This window comes from Salmo salar, chromosome 04 (assembly GCF_965601325.2).
Source record: "Salmo salar chromosome 04, fSalSal1, whole genome shotgun sequence".
NCBI lineage: Eukaryota > Metazoa > Chordata > Actinopteri > Salmoniformes > Salmonidae > Salmo > Salmo salar.
In genome coordinates, this window is record NC_138294.1 from 56,495,537 (window position 1) to 56,518,472 (window position 22,936).

Here is a 22,936-nt window from a genome sequence, read left to right on the forward strand (position 1 = left end):
CACCCTACATAGTACAGTATTGCAGCAACAACAGCCCTCATCGCTCTATTGGACTACAACTTCCACAATCCTCACTGTTTTTCAAGACTACTCCACTCACAGCCCTCACTGCTCCATAAGATTGCGACGCACAAAACTACAAAACCAACGACTACAACACCTACTGTTGAAGTCAGACGTTTACATACACCTTAACCAAATACATTTAAACTCAGTTTTTCACAATTCCTGACTTTTAATCCTAGTAAAAATTCCCTGTGTTAGGTCAGTTAGGATCACCACTTTATTTTAAGAATGTGAAATGTCAGAATAATAGTGGGGAGAATGATTTATTTACGCTTTTATTTCTTTCATCACATTCCCAGTGGGTCAGAAGTTTACATACACTCAATTAGTATTTGGTAGCATTGCCTTCAAATTGTTTAACTTGGGTCAAACGTTTTGGGTACCCTTCCACAAGCTTCCCACAATAAGTTGGGTGAATTTTGGCCCATTTCCTCCTGACAGAGCTGGTGTAAAAGAGTCAGGTTTTGTAGGCCTCCTTGCTCGCACACGCTTTTTCAATTCTGCCCACAAATATTCTAAAGGATTGAGGTCAGGGCTTTGTGATGGCCACTCCAATACCTTGACTTTGTTGTCCTTAAGCCATTTTGCCACAACTTTGGAAGTATGCTTGGGATCATTGTCCTTTGGAAGACCCATTTGCGACCAAGCTTTAACTTCCTGACTGATGTCTTGAGATATTGCTTCAATATATCCACATAATTTTCGTTCCTCATGTGGCCATCTATTTTGTGAAGTGCACCAGTCCCTCCTGCAGCAAAGCACCCCCACAATATGATGCTGCCACCCCCGTGCTTCATGGTTGGGATGGTGTTCTTCGGCTTGCAAGCCTCCCCCTTTTTCCTCCAAACATAACGATGGTCATTATGGCCAAACAGTTCTATTTTTGTTTCATCAAACCAGAGGACATTTCTCCAAAAAGTACGATCTTTGTCCCCATGTGCAGTTGCAAACCGTAGTCTGGCTTTTTATGGTGGTTTTGGAGCAGTGGCTTCTTCCTTGCTGAGCGGCCTTTCAGGTTATGTTGATATAGGACTCGTTTTACTGTGGATATAGATATTTTGTACTTGTTTCCTCCAGCATCTTTACAAGGTCCTTTGCTGTTGTTCTGGGAATGATTTGCACTTTTTGCACCAAAGTACGTTCATCTCTAGGAGACAGAACGCATCTCCTTCCTGAGCGGTATGACGGCTGTGTGGTCCCATGGTGTTTATATTTGCGTACTATTGTTTGTACAGATGAACGTGGTACCTTCAGGTGTTTGGAAATTGCTCCAAAGGATGAACCAGATTTGTGGAGGTCTCCAATTTTTTTCTGAGGTCTTGGCTGATTTCTTTTGATTTTCCCATTATGTCAAGCAAAGAGGCACTGAGTTTGAAGGTAGACCTTGAAATACATCCACAGGTACACCTCCAATTGACTCAAATGATGTCAATTAGCCTATCAGAAGCTTCTAAAGCCATGACGTCATTTTCGGGAATTTTCCAAGCTGTTTAAAGGCACAGTCAACTTAGTGTATGTAAACTTCTGACCCACTGGAATTGTGATACAGTGAATTATAAGTGAAATAATCTGTCTGTAAACAATTGTTGGAAAAATTACTTGTGTCATGCACAAAGTAGATGTCCTAACCGTTTTGCCAAAACTATAGTTTGTTAACAAGAAATTGTGGAGTGGTTGAAAAACGAGTTTTAATGACTCCAACCTAAGTGTATGTAAACTTCCGACTTCAACTGTACATCCTCACAGGTCCACCAAACTTCATTACCCACAGGGCCGATTGATACTCTACACAGAGGCTTGTGCTTTTCTCATATTATATAGAACACTCATCTCTTCTAAGGGCCACAGGACCCTGTTCACGGGGCCACAGTAACTAGGCCTACACTACTTGAGAGTCCACTTACAACCCAACCTCTTAAGGATCTTTTTTTCAGTTTTCGCCTAAAATGACGTACCCACCTCTAACTGCCTGTAGCTCAGGACCGGAAGCAAGGATATGCATATTCTTGATGCCATTTGAAAGGAAACACTTTGAAGTTTGTGGAAATGTGAAATTAATGTAGGAGAATATAACACATTAGATCTGGTAAAATATCATTGTTTTGTCCCATCATCTTTGAAATGCAAGAGAAAGGTCTTAACGTACTGTTCCAGGTTAGCCACAATTTAGACTTTGACCACTAGATGGCAGCAGTGTATGTGCAAAGTTTTAGACTGATTCAATGAACCATTGCATTTCTGTTCAAAATGTTCTATCAAGACTGCCCAAATGTGTCTAATTGTTTTATTAATACATTTTCGAGTTCATAGCTGTGCACTCTCCTCAAACAATAGCATAGTATTCTTTCACTGTAATAGCTACTGTACATTGGACAATGTAGTTAGATTTAACAAAAATGGAAGCTTTCTGCACATTTCAGATATTTCTATGTCCTCAGAAATGTTCTTGTTACATCCAAACTCATACTAATCACATTAGCCTACGTTAGCTTAACCGTCCCGTGGGGGGACACCGATCCCGTAGAGGATGAGGCAGCATTTTAGAGAAACACACAAACAGCCAAACACACAAAAGACGCATTCAGTGGAGATCCTTGAAGACCTGACCCTAAGCCTAAAATACCTTCGAGAAAATCACTATACGTGCATGCACGCGTGTGTGTGTGTGTGTGTGTGTGTGTGTGTGTGTGTGTGTGTGTGTGTGTGTGTGTGTGTGAGGGGATTCCTCTGTGTGTTTTACTTTCTGCAGGAAGGCCACCTGCGAGAACAATACTCTGAGGTAGAGGGGGGCTGGGTAGGAGTGCAGAGTGGAAGTGTCTCCTGGCTTTCCCATGCTCATAGTTCTTGGCTTCACTCCACTGTTGTCCTTGTGTTGTTTCAAGGATTTTCCACCATTAAGCGTTCAGAGATAACGACCAGTTAGTGACATTAACCAACCCCTAACGACACCCCTGAGAGGACTGTGTGTTCCCAAAGCCCCTGACCCCATTGTTCCTCTCCCAGTGTGTCTTGGTGTGTGTGTGTGTGTGTGTGTGTGTGTGTGTGTGTGTGTGTGTTAGGGGGTTTGCTTACGCACTTCAAATGATTACACCTGATACAGTGAGTGATCAAACAGACTAGAGGGTGATTGGTTGTAGTAGAACGGTGCTGGAATGCAGGACATAGCCTTGACATTTCTGTTCTGTACTGGTGGATAATAGTAGTCGTAACTGGATAATGCACACACCAATTCACGGTAGGTATATTTTTTGTCTCTTCTCTTCTGATATTTTCGGATTAACATGTCGGTGAACTTCTCTGGGTATTATTTCTTGTCTGTGCTCTGTTTGTCGTCAGAATACCAGGGTTTACATGTACACACACTTCTTTAGCAGCATTGGTCAGAACCTGACTGGCGCTAAAGCCTGTATTTACTGTATATACATCCCAATACGCTATCTCACAATCACACAATAGAGGATCTTAGAGACACTGTTTATATTAAGGATTATTGAAATGGCTTCATTGTTTGATTTATGTTCTGCATGTCTGAACGTCCTGTGTGTGCTTTCCTCTGGTTGATATGGTTGTTCCTGACAAGCCTCTTGTGGAGGTGTTTATTTGCAGTGCTGTGGTGTTGTCAGTATACGCCCAATCCCAACTCGACCCTCTGCCCTACCCTCCATGCACTTGTGTAGATCTAAGATGTTTGGATTGGTGTAAGTGATATGAGGAATTCCTCCTAGCCTATCAAAGGGCAAGGTGAGGATTTTAACATATTGCTTATACCTATCAAATTATTTCAGGTCGGCCTCCTGAGTGGGCAGCAGTCTAATGCTTGAGGCGCCACTACAGCCTGGAATTCGATCTCAGCCATCTGTGACCAGGAGCCCCAAAAGGCGGTGCACAATTGGCCAGCACCATCCGGGTTAGGGGAGGGTTTTGCCGGCAGGGCTTTCCTTGGCTCATCTCTCTCTAATAACTCCTTGTGGCAGGCCAGGCGCCTGCAAGCTGACTCGGTCGTCAGTCGGACGGTGGTTGGTCCGACACATTGGTTCGGCTGACTTCTGGGTTAAAGCTGCAATATGTCACCAAATCTGCCAAAATTCACATAGAAATGTGAGTTAGAGATATGCCATTCTCATTGAACGCAAGTCTAAGAAGTGGTAGATCTGTTCTATGTGCTCTATTTCTATGCTTCCCATGCTTAAGTCTCGTTTTTGCGTCTTTAACTTTTGGTTTTGTACACCAACTTCAAACAGCTGAAAATACAATATTCTTGGTTATTGAAAATATATTTCACAGCGGTTTAGATGGTACAATGATTCTTTACACTCTGAATGCTTGTTTTGTCACATACACTGAAATTAGACAAAATATTAGAATTTTAGCAACCAGGAAATGGCGGAGAGATTTCTGCATATTGCACCTTTAAGAGAGTGTGTTAAGAAGCAGCTCGGCTTGACGGATCATGTTTTGGAGGATGCATATCTCAATCTTCGCCTCTCCTGATCCCGTTGGGTTGCAGCAATGAGACAAGTTCGTAACTACCAATTGGATGTCACAAAATTGGGGAGAAAATGGGATAAAAAAAAATAAAAAATGTTCAGGTCTAGTTGAAGTGCATGGTGGTGGGATTCAATTTGGATAAAAGCGTCTGCTAAATTGCATTTATTATTATTATTATATTATATTATTTGGGATTCTATGTATCTGGGAAAGAGCGGCAGGCAATGATGTCTTCCCCTTCTATCCCCCTCCCTTTCTCTCTCTCTCTATAGGAGGTGGGAGGTGAGGGCAGAGTTCATAGAGTTATGGAGAGTACTCTGACAGCCCGGGACAGGGTGGGGGTGCAGGACTTTGTGCTGTTGGAGAACTACACTAGCGAGGCGGCCTTCATTGAGAACCTGCGCCGACGCTTTGGAGAGAAACTCATCTATGTAAAGAATCATATCATATAGGCTATATGGAAATCTTATCATAAAAATGACTGCATACAGATGTAGGATCTCAATGGGATCACTCTTTTGTTGCTGAGAATTTTCCTGCACTGCAGGAATGCAAACTTGTAGTGGATTCGAGGTTTAAAAAGGCTTCTAAAGTTTGTATTTTCCACTTACATTTTTTCAACTTGATTTGCCTTGTACGCTACAAAAAATGTCCAATAATTATAATCCACAGAATAATTCACATTTCCTGTTGCCGCAGGATAGTTTTCCGGCTGAAATTAAGATCCTACATCTGTAGCTTTAACATAATGTTTGACTTGATTTGCGTTGTACCCTACAAAAAATGTCCAATCATTATAATCCACAGAAAGATTCACATTTCCTGTTGCTGCATGATCATTTCCCTGCTGTTGTCATGATTGTGTGTAGGAACGGACCAAGGCGCAGCGTGAATATCATTCCACATATCTTATTATAATGTGAAACTATGCAAGACATACAATAAACTATAAACAAAACAACATACTGTGACGAAGAGGTGCTACATGCACTAACTCAAAATAATCTCCCACAAAACAAAGGTGGGAAAAACAACTAAATATGATTAAATATGATCCCAAATTAGAGAAAACGGTGACCAGCTGCCTCTAATTGGGGATCATTCAAAAACCCCAACATAGAGAAACAGAAACTAGACCCAAACAACATAGAACAATTAAACTAGAATAAACCCCCCAGTCACGCCCTGACCTACTCTACCATAGAAAATAAGAGCACTCAATGGTCAGGACGTGACAGCTGTAGCAATCCGGCTGAAATGAAGATCCTACATCTGTAGCTTTAACATAATGTTTGCTATTGGTAGATTTTTTTATATCAGTGTTTTTGTGGGGTATTAGAGGGGTTGGTGACTGCAGTGTGCGGGTCTTGTCTCCCTGTCAGACCTACATAGGGTCAGTCTTGGTATCAGTGAACCCATACAAGGACCTGGAGATCTACTCCAAGGCACACATGGAGCGCTACCGAGGGGTCAGCTTCTACGAGATATCACCCCACATGTAAGTCACCCTCTGACCCCTGATCCTTAACCTTTCTCTGACCCAGCAGGACCAGAATGAGTGTGTGTATATGTGAATGTGCTCTGGAACATTACATTTACAGGATGTAGTGTATGTTTACTATCAGATGGTGATCCACTGTATGTGAATACACCAGTATGAGCCCAATCACTAGCTGACATCATGTTTGTATCCCACCCCTCTTTCTCTATCCTGTAGCTATGCGGTGTCAGACAACACATACCGGGCCATGCGGACTGAGAGGAGGGACCAGTGTATCCTGATCTCTGGGGAGAGCGGAGCAGGGAAGACCGAGGCCTCCAAGAAGATCCTCCAGTACTACGCCACTACCTGTCCTGTCACTGACCACATGAGCACGATCCGGGACCGGCTGCTGCAGTCCAACCCTGTTCTTGAGGTACACACCCCGCCCCCTCCCAAGATCCCCTTCCCAGGATCTCTTCCTATGAGCACCTCTATAGGCTCTGGAGGAGGAAGGACATTTATAGCAGGGGTACTGAGACTTGTGTAACATTAATGAAATAAATGAATGGCCCACTACAAAATGACGTTCCTTCAGAGAAGTAACTCTATTAGTGGATGAGGGAAAGCATGTTGATCCATTGCATATTTTGAACCAATCTCTGACAAAGCCATAACAATAGATAGGTGCTGCTGTGAACATGCTATTACTGTACTGTTAATGTTTCCTCTCTCTCTTCCTCTCTCTTGATCTTATCTCTGTTGTTTCCCACACTCACTTCCTCTCTCTCTCTCTCTCTCTCTCTCTTTTCCTGGCTCTCTCTCTGCAGGCCTTTGGTAATGCCAAAACATTGCGAAACGACAATTCCAGCCGCTTTGGAAAATACATGGATGTCCAGTTTGACTTCAGGGTAAGCCTGTTTTCCCTTCCTTTAGCTCCTGGGTTGAGGGATTTCCCACACATAGGTCTACCATTGCTGACACTCATGCCATACTATCTCTACAGAACGCCATTCCATCAAAAGATTGTGCATGACTAATAAATGTGACATTCATGGCTTTACCATACAGCATGCCTTACTATGAATCTAAAACAGGATGCAGCTTAAGAAGCTCTAGTAGGACCACCCTCAGCAGTACCTTGACTGTCCCTGTCCCTAACCTCCCCTAGGGGGCACCAATAGGAGGCCACATCCTCAACTACCTACTGGAGAAGTCTCGTGTGGTGCACCAGAACCACGGAGAGAGGAACTTCCATATCTTCTACCAGCTGCTGGAGGGAGGAGAACAAGACCAGCTCAGCAAGTTGGGCCTGGAGAGAAACGCTCAGAAATACCACTACCTGGTCAAGGTGTGTGTGTGTGTGTGTGTGTGTGTGTGTGTGTGTGTGTGTGTGTGTGTGTGTGTGTGTGTGTGTGTGTGTGTGTGTGTGTGTGTGTGTGTGTGTGTGTGTGTGTGTGTGTGTGTGTGTGTGTGTGTGTGTGGTGATTTGAACAGTGATGTCCTGTATCTCTCAGGGTTGCTGTCCCAGGGTGAGCTCCATCAATGACAAGAATGACTGGAAAACAGTGAGGAAAGCCCTGATCGTCATTGGCTTCCATGAAGAGGAGGTGGAGGTCAGAAACACTTCAGTGTACATCAGAGGAGGCTGGTGGGGGAAGCTATGGAAGAACGGGCTCATTATAATGGAATGAATGGAACGATATCAAACATATTGAAACCTCATGTTTGACTCTGTTCCAATTGTTCACACCCAGCTATTACAATGAGCCCGTTCTCTTATAGCTCCTCCCACCAGCCTCCACTGGTGTACATACTGTATGTCACTGCAAATACCCACCCGGAGTTTCACTCTGAAAACAGTGAGAATGTCATGGTTTAAATGTGTCTCTTCTCTCTCCCTGCTAGGATCTGTTGAATATAATCGCAAGTGTCCTTCATCTTGGGAACACTCAGTTTGGAGAAGGGGAGGATGGAGAAACCCAGATCACCACTGAGCCACAGCTCACATATCTGTCCAAGGTTAGAACTTCTAACATGAACTCTACCCCCTCCCACAGACTGACACAATCCCTATTTCTCCATTTTAAAGGCAGATGTTGATTTTTTCCCTGCTTGTTCTGCAGCTGTTGGGTGTGGATGGACCAGCGCTGAGAGAGGCACTCACTCATAAGAAACTCACTGCCAAAGGGGAAGAGGTGAGTGTCTGGTGGGATGTTTCACTTCATACAAAACTATGCCTCTAGCCTGCTGATATAATTTTAATATCATTTTATATATATTTTATATAATCTAATATCCCACTTACCAAGAAGTAATACAGTATGCCACTGATGTGTATGGCATGAATATTTTGATTCATTTGTTTAAAAGAGAGGGTACTGATAAAGTACAGCTGAGCCCAGAAATAACACATGAAAGTATTTATTTCAATGTGTGTGTACGTATGTGTGTGTACTGCGTACTTATGTGTGTGTATGTTCCAGATGAAAAGCCCGTTGAGTTTTGAGCAGGCTGTGGCAGCCCGTGATGCCTTGGCCAAAGCGGTGTACGGCCGTGCCTTCACCTGGCTGGTGGCGAAGATCAACCAGTCTCTGGCTTTCAAGGTCTCTCACACACATCAATCATGATAGCTAGCTAGAACAATTCACTTATTATTTACTCTTAGTTATTGCTCTCCCTCTTTGCCAGCTACCGTAATGCTGCTTGCTACCTCCAAAACTGAGTGGATTGTGTTCTATTTACAGGATGAAGTGTACAACAGCAGTAAGGGCTCGTCATCAGTCATAGGACTGCTGGATATCTACGGCTTTGAGGTCTTCCAACACAATAGGTACCTGAAAACATTCTAGCTGTTAACTTACTGTGTGTGTGTGTGTGTGTGTGTGTGTGTGTGTGTGTGTGTGTGTGTGTGTGTGTGTGTGTGTGTGTGTGTGTGTGTGTGTGTGTGTGTGTGTGTGTGTGTGTGTGTGTGTGTGTGTGTGTGTGTGTTAGCAATTTGTTTGTACAGTCAACCCAATTCTGATATCTTTTGACCAATCACATCAGATCTTTTCACATCAGATCTGATTGGTCAAAAGACCAATTAGTGAAACAAAGATCCGAATTAGGCAGCCTAATTAACATATTGTAGCATAGTTGTTTTGTGCCATCTTTCTAATCCTAACCATCTCCCTGTAGTTTTGAGCAGTTCTGCATCAACTACTGCAATGAGAAGCTGCAGCAGCTGTTCATCAAGCTCACCCTCAAGTCTGAGCAGGAGGAATACGAAGCAGAGGGCATCACTGTGAGTCTGTGTATCAGAGAAAAAGACAAAACAAGGATAGAGATGTACTAGGAAAGGCATATTGTCATGTAGTGATGAGGTTGTAGTTCATTAAATGCAACTGTGTATTTCAGTGGGAGCCGGTGAAGTACTTTGACAACAAGATCATCTGTGACCTGGTGGAGGAGAAACACAAAGGCTTCATCTCCATCCTGGTGAGAATGACTGGCATTCACTTCAGTTTAGTGGTTTATCTGACTCTCTTTAGTCTTTCTCCTCTCTAGTATCTCTCTCCCTCTGTCCTCTCCCTGTCTCTATTTGAATGTTAACGTATAAATGTGAAATGTGTTGATGAGGATGAGGAGTGTTTGAGACCAGGGGAGCCCAGCGATATCTCCTTCCTGGAGAAGCTCGAGGACACTTTGGGAGGCCATGCCCATTTTGTCACGTGAGTCCAATCTTTCTCTTACACACACACACACACGTCATATTTTGTTTGTGTATTTGCACCATCACCCCAAAATGTATTTGTTTGTATATTTGTGGCTCTGTATCTAAGATATGAATTGTCTCTATGTCTGTCAGTCACAAATTGGCGAATGGGAAGACTCGCAAGGCGGTGGGCAGGGAGGAGTTCAGACTGATTCATTATGCAGGAGAGGTCAACTACACTGTCAATGGTGAGCTAGCTAATCAATCAGTCAATAGTAGAACTGCCGTTCCGTGTCAGAGGAACCAGTTCCGGTGGCATGCACTGAAACGCGTCGCCTTATCTGTTCTTTATCTTTATATTCATTTCTGGTGTGTTTTTTTCTTCTTTCGAGTGTCATGATAACTGAATACATGAATATATCTGATTGAATATGACTCTGAATGCTGTACCTGCACCTGTAACCACCCTTCTGAAAAAATGACAAACGAAATAAAAAGTTGGTCACAGAAATATTTGGGGTATAACTGCAAGAAATAATTCACTGATTTCAACCACACAAATACTCTCTGTATTGTTTTATGTTCCTGTGCATCACAGGGTTTCTGGACAAAAACACCGACCTGCTCTATAGAAACCTGAAAGAGGTGAGGCTGGAGTAACAATAGAGAAATGAGAACACTCTCACACTCACCACACTCATGAACTCTCTCAGAACTCCCTCACACTGTTTATGTGTGTACACTACAGTAGGTATATACAGTATAGTGTCCATAGGTGTGGTGTGGTGTGTTTATATGGTTCTGTGTTGTGCTTTCTCTGTCCAGGTCATATGCCAGTCAGATAACCAAATCCTGAGTCAGTGCTTCCACAGAGAGGAAGTGACCACCCAAAAACGCCCAGAGACGGTGAGAAACACGCACACAGACATACACACACAGATATACACTCACAGCCGACTAAAGTCAACTCCATGATTTACATTGGAGTTGAGCAGCGACTAGCGTGGGCGGACTGGATTTTAGCACCCAAATAATTATTTTACACGACAAAGAATAGCACACATTTACACGGGACAATGTCATGTGTAAATGCAGGCTTTTCTTTGGGTGCTGAAAGTGGAGTTTAGTCAGCTAACGTGCACACAAATACACACAGTTTGATATCGCACCTCACTGCTGCCCTCTGCAGGCGGCCACTCAGTTTAAGAACAGCCTGGCCAAACTGATAGAGATCCTGATGTCTAAGGAGCCATCCTATGTGCGCTGTATCAAACCCAACGATGCCAAGCAGTCAGGTAATCATACACTGTAAAATCAGTCAATCAGTCAATCAGTCAATCAATCAATCAATCTGTCAGTGTAATATTCTTTCTCAACAGGGAGGTTTGATGAGGCTCTGGTCAGACACCAGGTCAAATATCTGGGTCTGATGGAGAACCTGAGAGTCAGGAGAGCTGGCTTTGCTTACCGCCGACGCTACGAAGCCTTCCTACAGAGGTATGTTTGTCTGTCATTCTGAATGTATTTAGACCCCTTGACTTTTTCCACATTTTGTTACGTTACAGCCTTATTCTAAAATGGGTTAAAAAAAAAAATCTCATCAATCTACACACAGTACCTCATAATAATTAAGCAAAAACATTATATTAGACATTTTAGCAAATTTATATTTAAAAAAAATAACTGAAATATCACATTTACATAAGTATTCAGACCCTTTACTCAGTACTTTGTTGAAGCACCTTTGGCAGCGATTACAGCCTTGAGTCTTCTTGGGTATGACGCTACAAGCTTGGTATTTGGGGAGCTCCTCTCATGCTCTGTCAGGTTGGATGGGGAGCGTCGCTGCACAGCTATTTTCAGGTCTCTCCAGAGATGTTCAATTGGGTTCAAGTCCGGGCTCTGGCTGGGCCACTCAAGGACATTTAGAGACTTGTTCCGAAGCCACTCACGAAGCCACTCATGCATTGTCTTGGCTGTGTGCTTAGGGTTGTTGTCCTGTTGGAAGGTGAACCTTCACCCCAGTCTAAGGTCCTGAGCACTCTGGAGCAGGTTTTCATCAAGGATCTCTCTCTACTTTGCTCTGTTCATCTTTCCCTCGATCTTGACTAGTCTCCCAGTCCCTGCTGCTGAAAAACATCCCAACAGCATGATGATGCTGCCACCACCATGCTTCACCATAAGGATGGTGCCAGGTTTCCTCCAGACATGATATTGTGCCTCGACACAATCCTGTCTCAGAGCTCTACGGGAATTAATTCGACCTCATGGCTTGGTTTTTGCTCTGACATGCACTGTCAACTGTGGTACCTTATATGGACAGATGTGTGCCTTTCCAAATCATGCCCAATAAATTGAATTTACTCCAATCAAGTTGTAGAAACATCTCAAGGATGATCAATGGAAACAGGATGCGCCTGAGCTCAATTTCAAGTCTCATGGCAAAGGGCCTGAATATTTATGTAAATACATTTTCTTTTATGGTTTTATGGTTTTATAAATTTGCAAAAATGTCTAAAAACTGTTTTCGCTTTGTCATTATGGGGTATTGTGTGTAGCTTGATGAGGAAAATAGTTTTTTAAATCAATTTTAGAATAAGGCTGTAACGTAACAAAATGTGGAAAAGGAGAAGGGGTCTGAATACTTTCTGAATGCAATGTATTATGTGACTGTTTACACGTTTCTATAACCACAGTTTCTATATTAACCACATACATTTATTTAACCACAGGTACAAGTCTCTGTGTCCCGGGACGTGGCCTAACTGGCAGGGCAGACTCGCTGATGGAGTTGCCGCTCTGGTCCAACACCTGGGCTACAAACCAGAGGAATACAAACTGGGAAAGTATGTACACACAGGGAGGGAGGGGGAGGGAGGGAGAACGGAAAGTAAGGGGACTTCCATTTGCCTTAGTCATGCTATGAGGAGAAACATGAGACAGTATGTTGTTGATGTGTAATTTCCTATGTCTTTGCAGGACCAAGATCTTCATCCGCTTCCCAAAGACTCTGTTCACCACTGAAGATGCCTTGGAGGCCAGGAGGCCCGCCCTCGGTAAGACTATACAGCAGGGACGACGATGACAAGGCTGTTTAGTTTGGGGGGAATTAATGTATTGAAGAAAATAACATAGATCATGATTAACAGTGAACTGCCCTTGGCAGAAGTATGAGGATGTATAATACACTAAGCAAATGTAATAAGGATGTAATTGATATAGTCTGTTCTGTGGTCAACCATTTTGTCTCCTCTGTTCCTGTGCTCTGTTCTAGCTCTCACCCTACAGACCTCATGGAGGGGCTACCGAGAGAGGGCCAAGTACCACCGCATCAGAAACGCAGGTGAGGGATCAAACAGCTCATACTCTTACCTGCTTCTCAATTACTGCTTCCTCAAGCAATTACTCTGCAGCCACTTTCTGCTGAATGAAGTAAGGCCGAGAATATGATTTTGTTTGTTCTTCTGAGCTCTGCACAGTTGTAGCTTGTTGGGGTGTTTCTGGGATATGACTGATTGTTTTCTCTCTATATAGTGCTAGTGATCCAGTCTGCCTGGAGAGGGATGAAATCCCGCCGTAAGGCAAGGCGCCGCAGACACGCTGCTGAAATCATACGCAAGTTCATCAAGGGCTTCATCTACCGCCACTATGAGCGCTGTCCAGAGAATGAGTACTTCCTGGACCATCAGCGTTTCTCTTTCCTGATGACGCTGGTTAGGAACCCGCCCAAGAGTGTCCTGGACAAGAGCTGGCCCGTCCCCCCACCTAGCCTCACTGAGGTACTGCAGCCACACAGTACACACACACACACACACACACACACACACACACACACACACACACACACACACACACACACACACACACACACACACACACACACACACACACACACACACACACACTGAAGGAAATGTAGCATAAGCCAAGGTGTGATGGTGCAATGCGTCTGATTGTTGTACATACAATGTGTCAATGTTTTATTTGTATCTGTCCCTATGTCTGTGTAGGCGTCAGAGCACCTGTGCAGGTTGTGTATGCAGAACATGATGCGGGCCTACTGCAGGAGGATCCAGCCAGAGTGGAAGAAACAGGTAGGCTACTCTACTGTCTGTTACTGTCACTCACCTGACGGGAACACATAGAAAGGATATTTCTGTCCACTTTCTATTCATTTTATTCTCTCTTACATACACTCTCTCTCACTCTCTGTCTCCCTACTCCATTCCTTCTCCCCTTTTCTCCTTCTGTCTCTTTCTCCAACTCTACATGTCTCTCCTTCTGTCTCTTTCTCCAACTCTACATGTCTCTTCTTCTGTCTCTTTCTCCAACTCTACATGTCTCTTCTGTCTCTTTCTCCAACTCTACATGTCTCTTCTGTCTCTTTCTCCAACTCTACATGTCTCTTCTCTCTTTCTCCAACTCTACATGTCTCTTCTCTCTTTCTCCAACTCTACATGTCTCTTCTTCTGTCTCTTTCTCCAACTCTACATGTCTCTTCTTCTGTCTCTTTCTCCAACTCTACATGTCTCTTCTGTCTCTTTCTCCAACTCTACATGTCTCTTCTGTCTCTTTCTCCAACTCTACATGTCTCTTCTGTCTCTTTCTCCAACTCTACATGTCTCTTCTCTCTTTCTCCAACTCTACATGTCTCTTCTGTCTCTTTCCTCCAACTCTACATGTCTCTTCTCTCTTTCTCCAACTCTACATGTCTCTTCTCTCTTTCTCCAACTCTACATGTCTCTTCTTCTGTCTCTTTCTCCAACTCTACATGTCTCTTCTCTCTTTCTCCAACTCTACATGTCTCTTCTGTCTCTTTCTCCAACTCTACATGTCTCTTCTCTCTTTCTCCAACTCTACATGTCTCTTCTGTCTCTTTCTCCAACTCTACATGTCTCTTCTCTCTTTCTCCAACTCTACATGTCTCTTCTTCTGTCTCTTTCTCCAACTCTACATGGCTCTTCTTCTGTCTCTTTCTCCAACTCTACATGTCTCTTCTGTCTCTTTCTCCAACTCTACATGTCTCTTCTGTCTCTTTCTCCAACTCTACATGTCTCTTCTCTCTTTCTCCAACTCTACATGTCTCTTCTTCTGTCTCTTTCTCCAACTCTACATGTCTCTTCTCTCTTTCTCCAACTCTACATGTCTCTTCTCTCTTTCTCCAACTCTACATGTCTCTTCTCTCTTTCTCCAACTCTACATGTCTCTTCTCTCTTTCTCCAACTCTACATGTCTCTTCTTCTGTCTCTTTCTCCAACTCTACATGTCTCTTCTTCTGTCTCTTTCTCCAACTCTACATGTCTCTTCTCTCTTTCTCCAACTCTACATGTCTCTTCTCTCTTTCTCCAACTCTACATGTCTCTTCTCTCTTTCTCCAACTCTACATGTCTCTTCTGTCTCTTTCTCCAACTCTACATGTCTCTTCTTCTGTCTCTTTCTCCAACTCTACATGTCTCTTCTGTCTCTTTCTCCAACTCTACATGTCTCTTCTCTCTTTCTCCAACTCTACATGTCTCTTCTCTCTTTCTCCAACTCTACATGTCTCTTCTTCTGTCTCTTTCTCCAATCTCCAACTCTACATGTCTCTTCTTCTGTCTCTTTCTCCAACTCTACATGTCTCTTCTTCTGTCTCTTTCTCCAACTCTACATGTCTCTTCTCTCTTTCTCCAACTCTACATGTCTCTTCTCTCTTTCTCCAACTCTACATGTCTCTTCTCTCTTTCTCCAACTCTACATGTCTCTTCTCTCTTTCTCCAACTCTACATGTCTCTTCTCTCTTTCTCCAACTCTACATGTCTCTTCTCTCTTTCTCCAACTCTACATGTCTCTTCTCTCTTTCTCCAACTCTACATGTCTCTTCTCTCTTTCTCCAACTCTACATGTCTCTTCTCTCTTTCTCCAACTCTACATGTCTCTTCTTCTGTCTCTTTCTCCAACTCTACATGTCTCTTCTGTCTCTTTCTCCAACTCTACATGTCTCTTCTGTCTATAGATGGAGCAGAAGGTGGTAGCCAGTCAGATCTTCCAGGACCAGAAGGACAGCTATCCCCAGAGTGTTCCCAAGCTGTTTGTGGCCTCCAGACTAGGTAGGGCACACACACTCACTGACACTCTTGGTACACACCTCAGGCGGCTGGTTGCACCTTAATTAGGGAGGACGGGTTCATAGTAATGGCTGCAACGGAATAAATGGAATGGTATCAAACACGTGTTTGATACTATTCCATTTACTCCATTCCAGCCATTACTATGAGCCGTCCTCCTCTCAGCGGCCTCCTGTGGTACACAGACTTCAAAACTTCACAGACTTGACCAACACACCACTGACAGATGCTCTTTCCTGTTCACAGACAGTGAGGAGCTCAACCTCAAAGTGATACAGACTCTGGGCAATGACAAAGTGAAAGTGAGTAACATGATGCTGTAATACTATCCCCCTGCAGTGTTTGTGTCAGTTTGGACTGGAGTCTACCATGACCCGTCTCACCTCTGTCACTCTCTTGTTGTTGGATGAGTACTTAAATCCTGCTAATTGGCTGCTTCCTGTGTACTGTGTCTCTACAAAGTCATGTATTGCTTTGAATCTATATTGATACAGAAACTTTGACAACTTTTGGTTTTTATGACAACCCCTCCCTCTCTCTCACTGTCACTCTTCTTTCTTTCTTTCTCTCTCCATCCCCCTCTTCTTCTGTCTGACAGTATGGCGTTGCGGTGACTAAGTATGATAGGAGGGGTTACAAGGCGCGGCCGCGCCAGCTGCTCCTCACCTCCTCCTTTGCCGTGCTGGTGGCTGAGGCCAAGCTGAAGCAGAGGATCGACTACTCGGCCCTGAGGAGTGAGTCTCTGCTGGGAGCTATAGGGGATTGAGGGACCGGGGGTGGTGGGCCAGGGGTGAGGCAGGCCTGGAGCAGGGGGGTTGAGTAACATTGCTGATAAGGTAGTGGTGGTGTGTTTGCAGTGTATAACAGGGTGCCATTCCTCTCTTTCCAGGCATCTCTGTGAGTTCTCTGACTGATGGGTTCATGGTTCTGCACGTGCCCAGTGAGGATAACAAGCAGAAGGTAACAGGATGACCTCATCCTGGTTATTCTATTTAGCCGTTGTCATGGTGACTTACTGCCATGGTGCCATAAAGTACAGTACCTAACCGCTGACCCCTTGTCTGCCCTGTAGAGTGATGTGGTGCTCCAGTGTGATCATGTGATCGAGGTGGTGACCAAGCTGGCCACCATGGCGGACAAGAAGAACAAGGTCAACATCAGCCAGGACAGGTGGGTCTGGCTCATAGAATTAGGAATTAGAATAGGATCTCTATGGTCTAGCTTCTCTGATCATCTGGACACTGGATAGCTTCATTACCTTTTTCAGGGAATTTCTGCCAATCCATTCCAACTGTCATGCGCTGTTTGTGCTAATCACACCTTTCTATTTTATTCCCTCCTCTCTCTCATCCCATCTCACCCCCATCACTCCTCTCCTCTCTCTGGTCCTCTCCTCCTGTCTGTGTGCAGTATTAAGTTTGCGGTGGCTCGGGGGAAGGAGGGGGTCATTGATTTCACCAGTGGACCAGAGCTGAAGGTGGCCAAAGGCAAGAAAGGACACCTGCTGGTGGTGAGTCAGGAGACGGGAGAGGAGGAAACGTATTATTATGAGGACAGTAGGGCTTGAGGAAGGGAGGGTGAGGACTTCTAGATGGAGGACGAGGTGAGCTGGGATTGTCAAATGGAAAGCAGTAGAGTTTTAAAGATAGCTACCTCTTTCATCACCTATATTTTCATTGGAAGTTTTGACCAATAATCCACATTAGGGACTAACAATGGCCTCGTGTGAATTGACTTGTTTTGCAGACGGCCCCTCAACTCAACCCAAGATGACGACCTCGCTGTAATCCACAGAGAACCAATCATTCCACAGGATGATTTCCTGCCTTAGCCAATCAGATTATAGCCACACAGAAGTTATTTTTCTCCATTAAATGTGAGACCACAGCCATACACTGCCTACTACAAGATAATGATTATTTTCTCCGTTAGCACAATTGAACTTATACATCTTAATTTAGATAGTTATTGATTTAAAATGACATATTATCATATATAAATGGATTCAGAGGTTTTGCCGGAATTCATAATACTTTGTTGTTTATTAACAAAACTCGTATTAAATGAAACAACACATTTTCAATCTTATGCTTCATCTTTATTTTGTAGTCCTTTACAATATATTTGCTCTTGTATGTAATAAAAATAAAAAATATATTTAGATTTCCATAATAACAAAAATAAACACCATTTTACAAATAAATAAGTAATAAATAAGTAAATAAATAGGCAAAAAGGCATCTTTGGAAAGTACAGTGAAGTGAGGACTGTTGAGAAAGGGGATGTTGGGTAGTGTTTCTCAACACTCTTCCAGCTCTCAGCTGTTAGAGTCAGCGAGAGAGAGAAAGAAAAGAAGGAAACTCAGGGAGAAACCCAGAGTAGAGTAAGGCTGTAAGACATACAGTAACACTATGCGTAAACCTGGTTTCAGTCTAACAAAATCAACCGAGCATCTCGCAACAATGACAAATCATGATCTTAGGGAATACTAGAAATTATAAACCGGGTAGTTTGGCTCCTGGATGCTGATTGGCGGAAAATATCAGACAATATACCATGGGTATGACACAAAACTACTTGTTTTCTGTTATAATTACGTTGGTAACCAGTTTATAATAGCAATAAGGCACCTCTGGGGTTTGTGGTAAATGGGCAATATACCACAGCTAAGGGCTGTATCCAGGCACTCCGTGATGCGTCGTGCCTAAGAACAGCCCTTATCCTTGGTAAATAGGGCCATATACCATACCCCCTCGGGCCTTATTGATTAATTGAACCCTATCATTAATGCAGTTGAAATAACAACAGCAGGTATTGACATCACTTGGCAATATTGAGTCACAGTACTGTATTTCTGTCATAGTAATACTGAATGAAATATATCATTACTATCACCTTATAATAACGCTGATTATTATCATCATAATGAATAATACTAATATCATTATTATTGGTGTTATTAGCTGCCTTGTTACTGCTGAAATAAACTGTGTGCATTGACTACATAAAATACTGTTGTGTTATAATTCATAATACTACAATTTGTAAATTCTCACATCCAACAATGTCCTTAGTCCACAAAATAAGTTAAAAGCCACTCTAACCACAACCCGTCACAGGCTAGTGCAGTACTAGTTTGCATTATGAACACGAATCCATGCATACCATGTCTATCTGCCCCTGGGCTAGGTACCTGGAGGACCTCTGTGTTTGGTCTTCAGGAGGATGAAGTCTCTGGCCAGCTTGGTGAGGTAGCGCTCCAGGTCCCTGAGGATGACGTAGCCCTCCAGGCGGCTGATCCACAGGGACTTTGATGGGGCCTGGTGGCTGGAGGGAGGGCTCACTGCACGGGTCAGGGCTGGGGGAGAGGTGGGGCTCACATTGGAGCTCTTCACACATCTCAACTGTAAAGACCACAGAGAGGTTTATCAGACTGAGCTCATAACATTTCTCCACAGTGTATATACAGTAGCTACTGAGTAGCCATAGTGGGTAGCTACATTAACACCTAATATAGTGCGCAGAGAGAATAAGTATACACTTCGTTCATGTATATGGCGCACATTGTCTGTACCTGAAAGTTGACTTTTGTCATGAGATCCCGCAGGTCTGTCAGAATGTGCTGTATTCTCTCAGGTATGCTGGGTTTAGTCTTGCCCCTGCTCCCCATCCGGTGGGCTGCTCCCTGTCCCGCCTCCTCCCTCTCCATGTCCCTTCTCTTCATGTCCAGGTGAGCCCAGAAGGTGTGCAGGTCTTGAGAGGCAGCACTCAGACGCTCCCAGTCCTGTACAGGCCAGATCATAACATTATTCACAATATCACAATATCCTATTCTATGGTAACTTTTTAAAGCATTAAACCACAGCAGGTTAACAGGTGGTACAGGTCACACACAAACCTTCATCTGAAGCCAGTGGTCGAAGTCTGTGGAGAGGGAGGGTAGGGTCTTCCACTCCAGACTTCTGTCCTCAAACTGCTTGTTATCCAACTGCTCCTCCTTCTGGCAAGACAAATGAAGGTACATTATGATAATGGCCTGTAGCAGGGGAGGATAGCTGTTGTCTCTGGGCATACAGAAGCTCTAGCAGACTAGCCACCAGTAATAGAGGCTAACAGAGGAGTCAACTCACATATCTCCTGAGCAGCTGCTGTACCCGGGTGTGGGTGCACCTGATGGATTTGAGGGAGTATGAGTAGGACTTGAGTAGGCCTGGAGGGGATGCACAACATGGGTACACACAGCTCAGGGTAAGGAAACACTGGAGAAACAGAACCTGCCACCAAACAGACATCTGGAAGAGACAGGGACAGGATGAGTGATTGCTAAATTGCAAAATCATGTCAACATTTGTCAGTGAATGAAAGTCGACATGCAGAACAAATATAGCCAGCCTTATCTGAATCAACTCTCAATACATGTTGGTAACTTGTGGAACTCTCTTATATGTATTACTTAACAACCACAATACAAATGTTAGATCCATGACAATTTAGCACCAGCCTTCAATCGAAAACTGGAGAATTGCGTAATCTGTCATGCTTCAACTATACAGATTGCGTAATCTGTCATGCTTCAACTATACAGATTGACTAGAGCAGCTAGTATCATTATCTCATCACACTAACACAGACTTCTTAGTATCTAAACCAGCCCTATAGAGATAAAGGAGTTTACCACCAGTGGTCCAGCTATGGAACATCTGTACTGCTAGAGTGAGATGGACAGAGACAGAGTAGCCTTACCTTGTAGAGATAGCAATCAGTGATTGACACATCCTAGCTGTATCCTTTGATATTTATATATGTCTTCAGTTTCTGTTGTGGTCTGGAGTTTTTCTCAGCAGCCCATGTAGCGGTTTCAGCAATATGATTCATTTAACCTGCCCAATTGCCTAAGTATAGAGGTTAGTAAGCACATAATTACATTTTTCATTTTTCTCTATCATTTTGTGGTAAATAGGGCCTAATATGATGATTGTTCATTGTTGTAGAATTACTCAATGTTATCATATTTTTATCAAACTCAAACTGTTCTGTAACTTTTTACAGTGTAAATGCGATCTAGCCAAATTAGTCATTATATATGATATTCTGCTGAGTTTAGTAATGAAACTAAATATTTATTAGACATTTTAGTAATTCAACAGATACTCCTATCCAGAGCGACTCAAGGACACGTGAACAGATTTTTCACCTAGTCGGCTCGGTGATTTGAACCAGCGAGGTTTTGCTTACTGGTCCAACGTTCCTAACAGCTAGGCTACCTGTCCTTCATCAGTTAATGGGATTCAAAAATCTATAATCACTACATTAGTAGCATGTGAAATTATTTTCTAACGGGTTTCTATCGTAGTATAATCTCAAAATTAATAGTTAACAGTTTATTTACAAATCCCTTCATCCTTACAAACCCCTTTATAATAGTGTATGTATGTATGTATGTATGTATGTATGTATGTATGTATGTATGTATGTATGTATGTATGTATGTATGTATGTATGTATGTATATATATATATTTATATATGTATATATATATATATATGTATATGTATGTATGTATAATATATATATGTTATACATACATACATACATACATACATACATACATACATACATACATACATACATACACTATTATAAAGGGGTTTGTAAGGATGAAGGGATTTGTAAATAAACTGTTAACTATTAATTTTGAGCACATAATTACATTTTTATACATATATATTATATATATATTATACATATATATATTATACATACATACATACATATATGTATACTATTATACCTTAATTTATATATATACTATTATACCTTAATTTATATGGATGCTATAGAATGATTAAACAACATTATTATCTCAATTACAGTATTTTGCTCCAGAAATAGAGAACTAACCACTGCCTAAAATAGTCCCGGAAATGAAAATCCCTTTGCGCAATCTTTTTGGTTGTTTCTTTTCTCTACTCTCATCGACGACACTTTGTGTTGTTGTGGCGTGCTCTATGGGGAAGCACCCCAGTGTCTCAACTGTATAATCAAAACGACACTATCCTTGTGACATTTTTAAATGAGTGGGTGGGTTGTACAAGCTGAGATACTACACATTTTCTATATTCATTTTTATTCCTTCAGGTTCTATTTTTTTTTCAAAGTGACTTCTATTCAATAACACTTTGATGTATACTGCACAAACCATCTAGGCGGATGTATAGTAACAAAAGCATTTCCCATACATACATCCCTCCCAAAAATTCTGCTTTCCAAACATTGATTTGCACAAATTGAATCATTGGATTCATAAATTGAACTTGCCTATCATGATTTGAATGAATATTGCATTTAGTTTGACATTTATATTTAATTTAATATTGAAATTAAATTATGTATATATTCAGTTTCAATATGGTAGACATTGCATTCATTGTCTGTGTATCAAGTTTACAATATATCATTTGAAGTTTACAAAAGTTTCATATATTCAACTCCTCAGATGCATTAAGATTATGTTTTCAAATTCAGTTCTCGAAATTCAGTTTCAAAACCAGAGACAACATCCTGGTACTTTGCCAGCCAGAACGGATACAATCAACACATCTCGAAATGAGTGGTTTCTAGAGGTTAGTGTCATCTTGAAATTGCATTGCGTCACCTCTGTGTGTTATACACAGTCTGACTGAGTAATAGTTGTCTCTCTTCTCTTTCTCTTCTCTCTCGATAGAGAGAGAAAGAAAGAATTAACAGGAAAAACTACAAACCAATGATCTTTCAGAAAAAGTCCAGATCTCAGAAAAGTAGATAATTTCAGCCTAGGAGAAACAACCCTGAAACACCACCAACTATGCTTACCTTGGTCTGACTAGAAGATCATCTGGCCAGTTTGACATGGCCATAAAGTCTCTAACAGATAAAGCACTCAGAGCATATTTTGCAATTAGAAAGACCCTATATAAATTTAACCCACCAATTAGAATTTGGATAAAATGATTTGATTTATTATCCTTCTATATCCTTCTATATGGCAGAGAAATTTGGCCCCCCCTTTACAATTTTAAAATATATATTATGGGATAAATGCCCCACCAAAGTTTTACACCT

General features: G+C 42.4%; 2 protein-coding genes across 7 annotated transcripts in view; one reads left to right on the forward strand and one right to left on the reverse strand.

Moving 5' to 3' along the window:
- The window catches only part of LOC106603370 (unconventional myosin-Ic), a 29,254-nt gene extending 11,336 nt beyond the window's left edge, over nt 1-17,918 (forward strand). For 4 of the 6 annotated variants that reach the window (XM_045717054.2, XM_045717057.2, XM_045717055.2 and 1 more), the window contains 30 exons: nt 4,827-4,985; nt 5,937-6,052; nt 6,272-6,470; nt 6,865-6,945; nt 7,206-7,385; nt 7,552-7,650; nt 7,943-8,056; nt 8,161-8,232; nt 8,521-8,640; nt 8,782-8,867; nt 9,215-9,320; nt 9,434-9,514; nt 9,656-9,747; nt 9,885-9,979; nt 10,330-10,376; nt 10,557-10,637; nt 10,921-11,026; nt 11,111-11,228; nt 12,464-12,577; nt 12,711-12,787; nt 13,006-13,074; nt 13,266-13,510; nt 13,742-13,825; nt 15,724-15,817; nt 16,082-16,137; nt 16,434-16,569; nt 16,725-16,795; nt 16,908-17,005; nt 17,246-17,345; nt 17,582-17,918. In XM_045717054.2, coding sequence (XP_045573010.1) covers nt 4,827-4,985; nt 5,937-6,052; nt 6,272-6,470; nt 6,865-6,945; nt 7,206-7,385; nt 7,552-7,650; nt 7,943-8,056; nt 8,161-8,232; nt 8,521-8,640; nt 8,782-8,867; nt 9,215-9,320; nt 9,434-9,514; nt 9,656-9,747; nt 9,885-9,979; nt 10,330-10,376; nt 10,557-10,637; nt 10,921-11,026; nt 11,111-11,228; nt 12,464-12,577; nt 12,711-12,787; nt 13,006-13,074; nt 13,266-13,510; nt 13,742-13,825; nt 15,724-15,817; nt 16,082-16,137; nt 16,434-16,569; nt 16,725-16,795; nt 16,908-17,005; nt 17,246-17,345; nt 17,582-17,608 — 3,123 coding nt within the window. In that variant the 3' untranslated portion in view covers nt 17,609-17,918. Of the gene's footprint in view, nt 1-3,081; nt 3,302-3,851; nt 4,165-4,826; nt 4,986-5,936; nt 6,053-6,271; nt 6,471-6,864; nt 6,946-7,205; nt 7,386-7,551; nt 7,651-7,942; nt 8,057-8,160; nt 8,233-8,520; nt 8,641-8,781; nt 8,868-9,214; nt 9,321-9,433; nt 9,515-9,655; nt 9,748-9,884; nt 9,980-10,329; nt 10,377-10,556; nt 10,638-10,920; nt 11,027-11,110; nt 11,229-12,463; nt 12,578-12,710; nt 12,788-13,005; nt 13,075-13,265; nt 13,511-13,741; nt 13,826-15,723; nt 15,818-16,081; nt 16,138-16,433; nt 16,570-16,724; nt 16,796-16,907; nt 17,006-17,245; nt 17,346-17,581 lie in introns of those variants that run through there. The other 2 variants (XM_045717058.2, XM_082974577.1) reach the window with 2 other exon arrangements.
- On the reverse strand, nt 17,917-20,392 carry LOC106603239 (uncharacterized). The gene is made up of 4 exons (XM_014196617.3): nt 19,966-20,392; nt 19,734-19,835; nt 19,410-19,619; nt 17,917-19,239 (listed from the first exon to the last, which is right to left on the reverse strand). The coding sequence occupies exons 1-4, from the start codon at nt 20,173-20,175 to the stop codon at nt 19,021-19,023; spliced, it is 741 nt and encodes a 246-aa protein (XP_014052092.2). The 5' UTR covers nt 20,176-20,392; the 3' UTR covers nt 17,917-19,020.
- Between the last annotated feature and the right edge of the window lie 2,544 nt (nt 20,393-22,936).

Coding starts and splice junctions, on each gene's coding strand:
- LOC106603239 (XM_014196617.3), bottom strand. CDS start 20,175: ATGATTTTGCAATTTAGCAATCACTCATCCTGTCCCTGTCTCTTCCAG. Junction 19,836..19,965: donor AGCAGCTGCTCAGGAGATAT/GTGAGTTGACTC, acceptor TTGTCTTGCCAG/AAGGAGGAGCAGTTGGATAA. Junction 19,240..19,409: donor TGACAAAAGTCAACTTTCAG/GTACAGACAATG, acceptor TGGTCTTTACAG/TTGAGATGTGTGAAGAGCTC.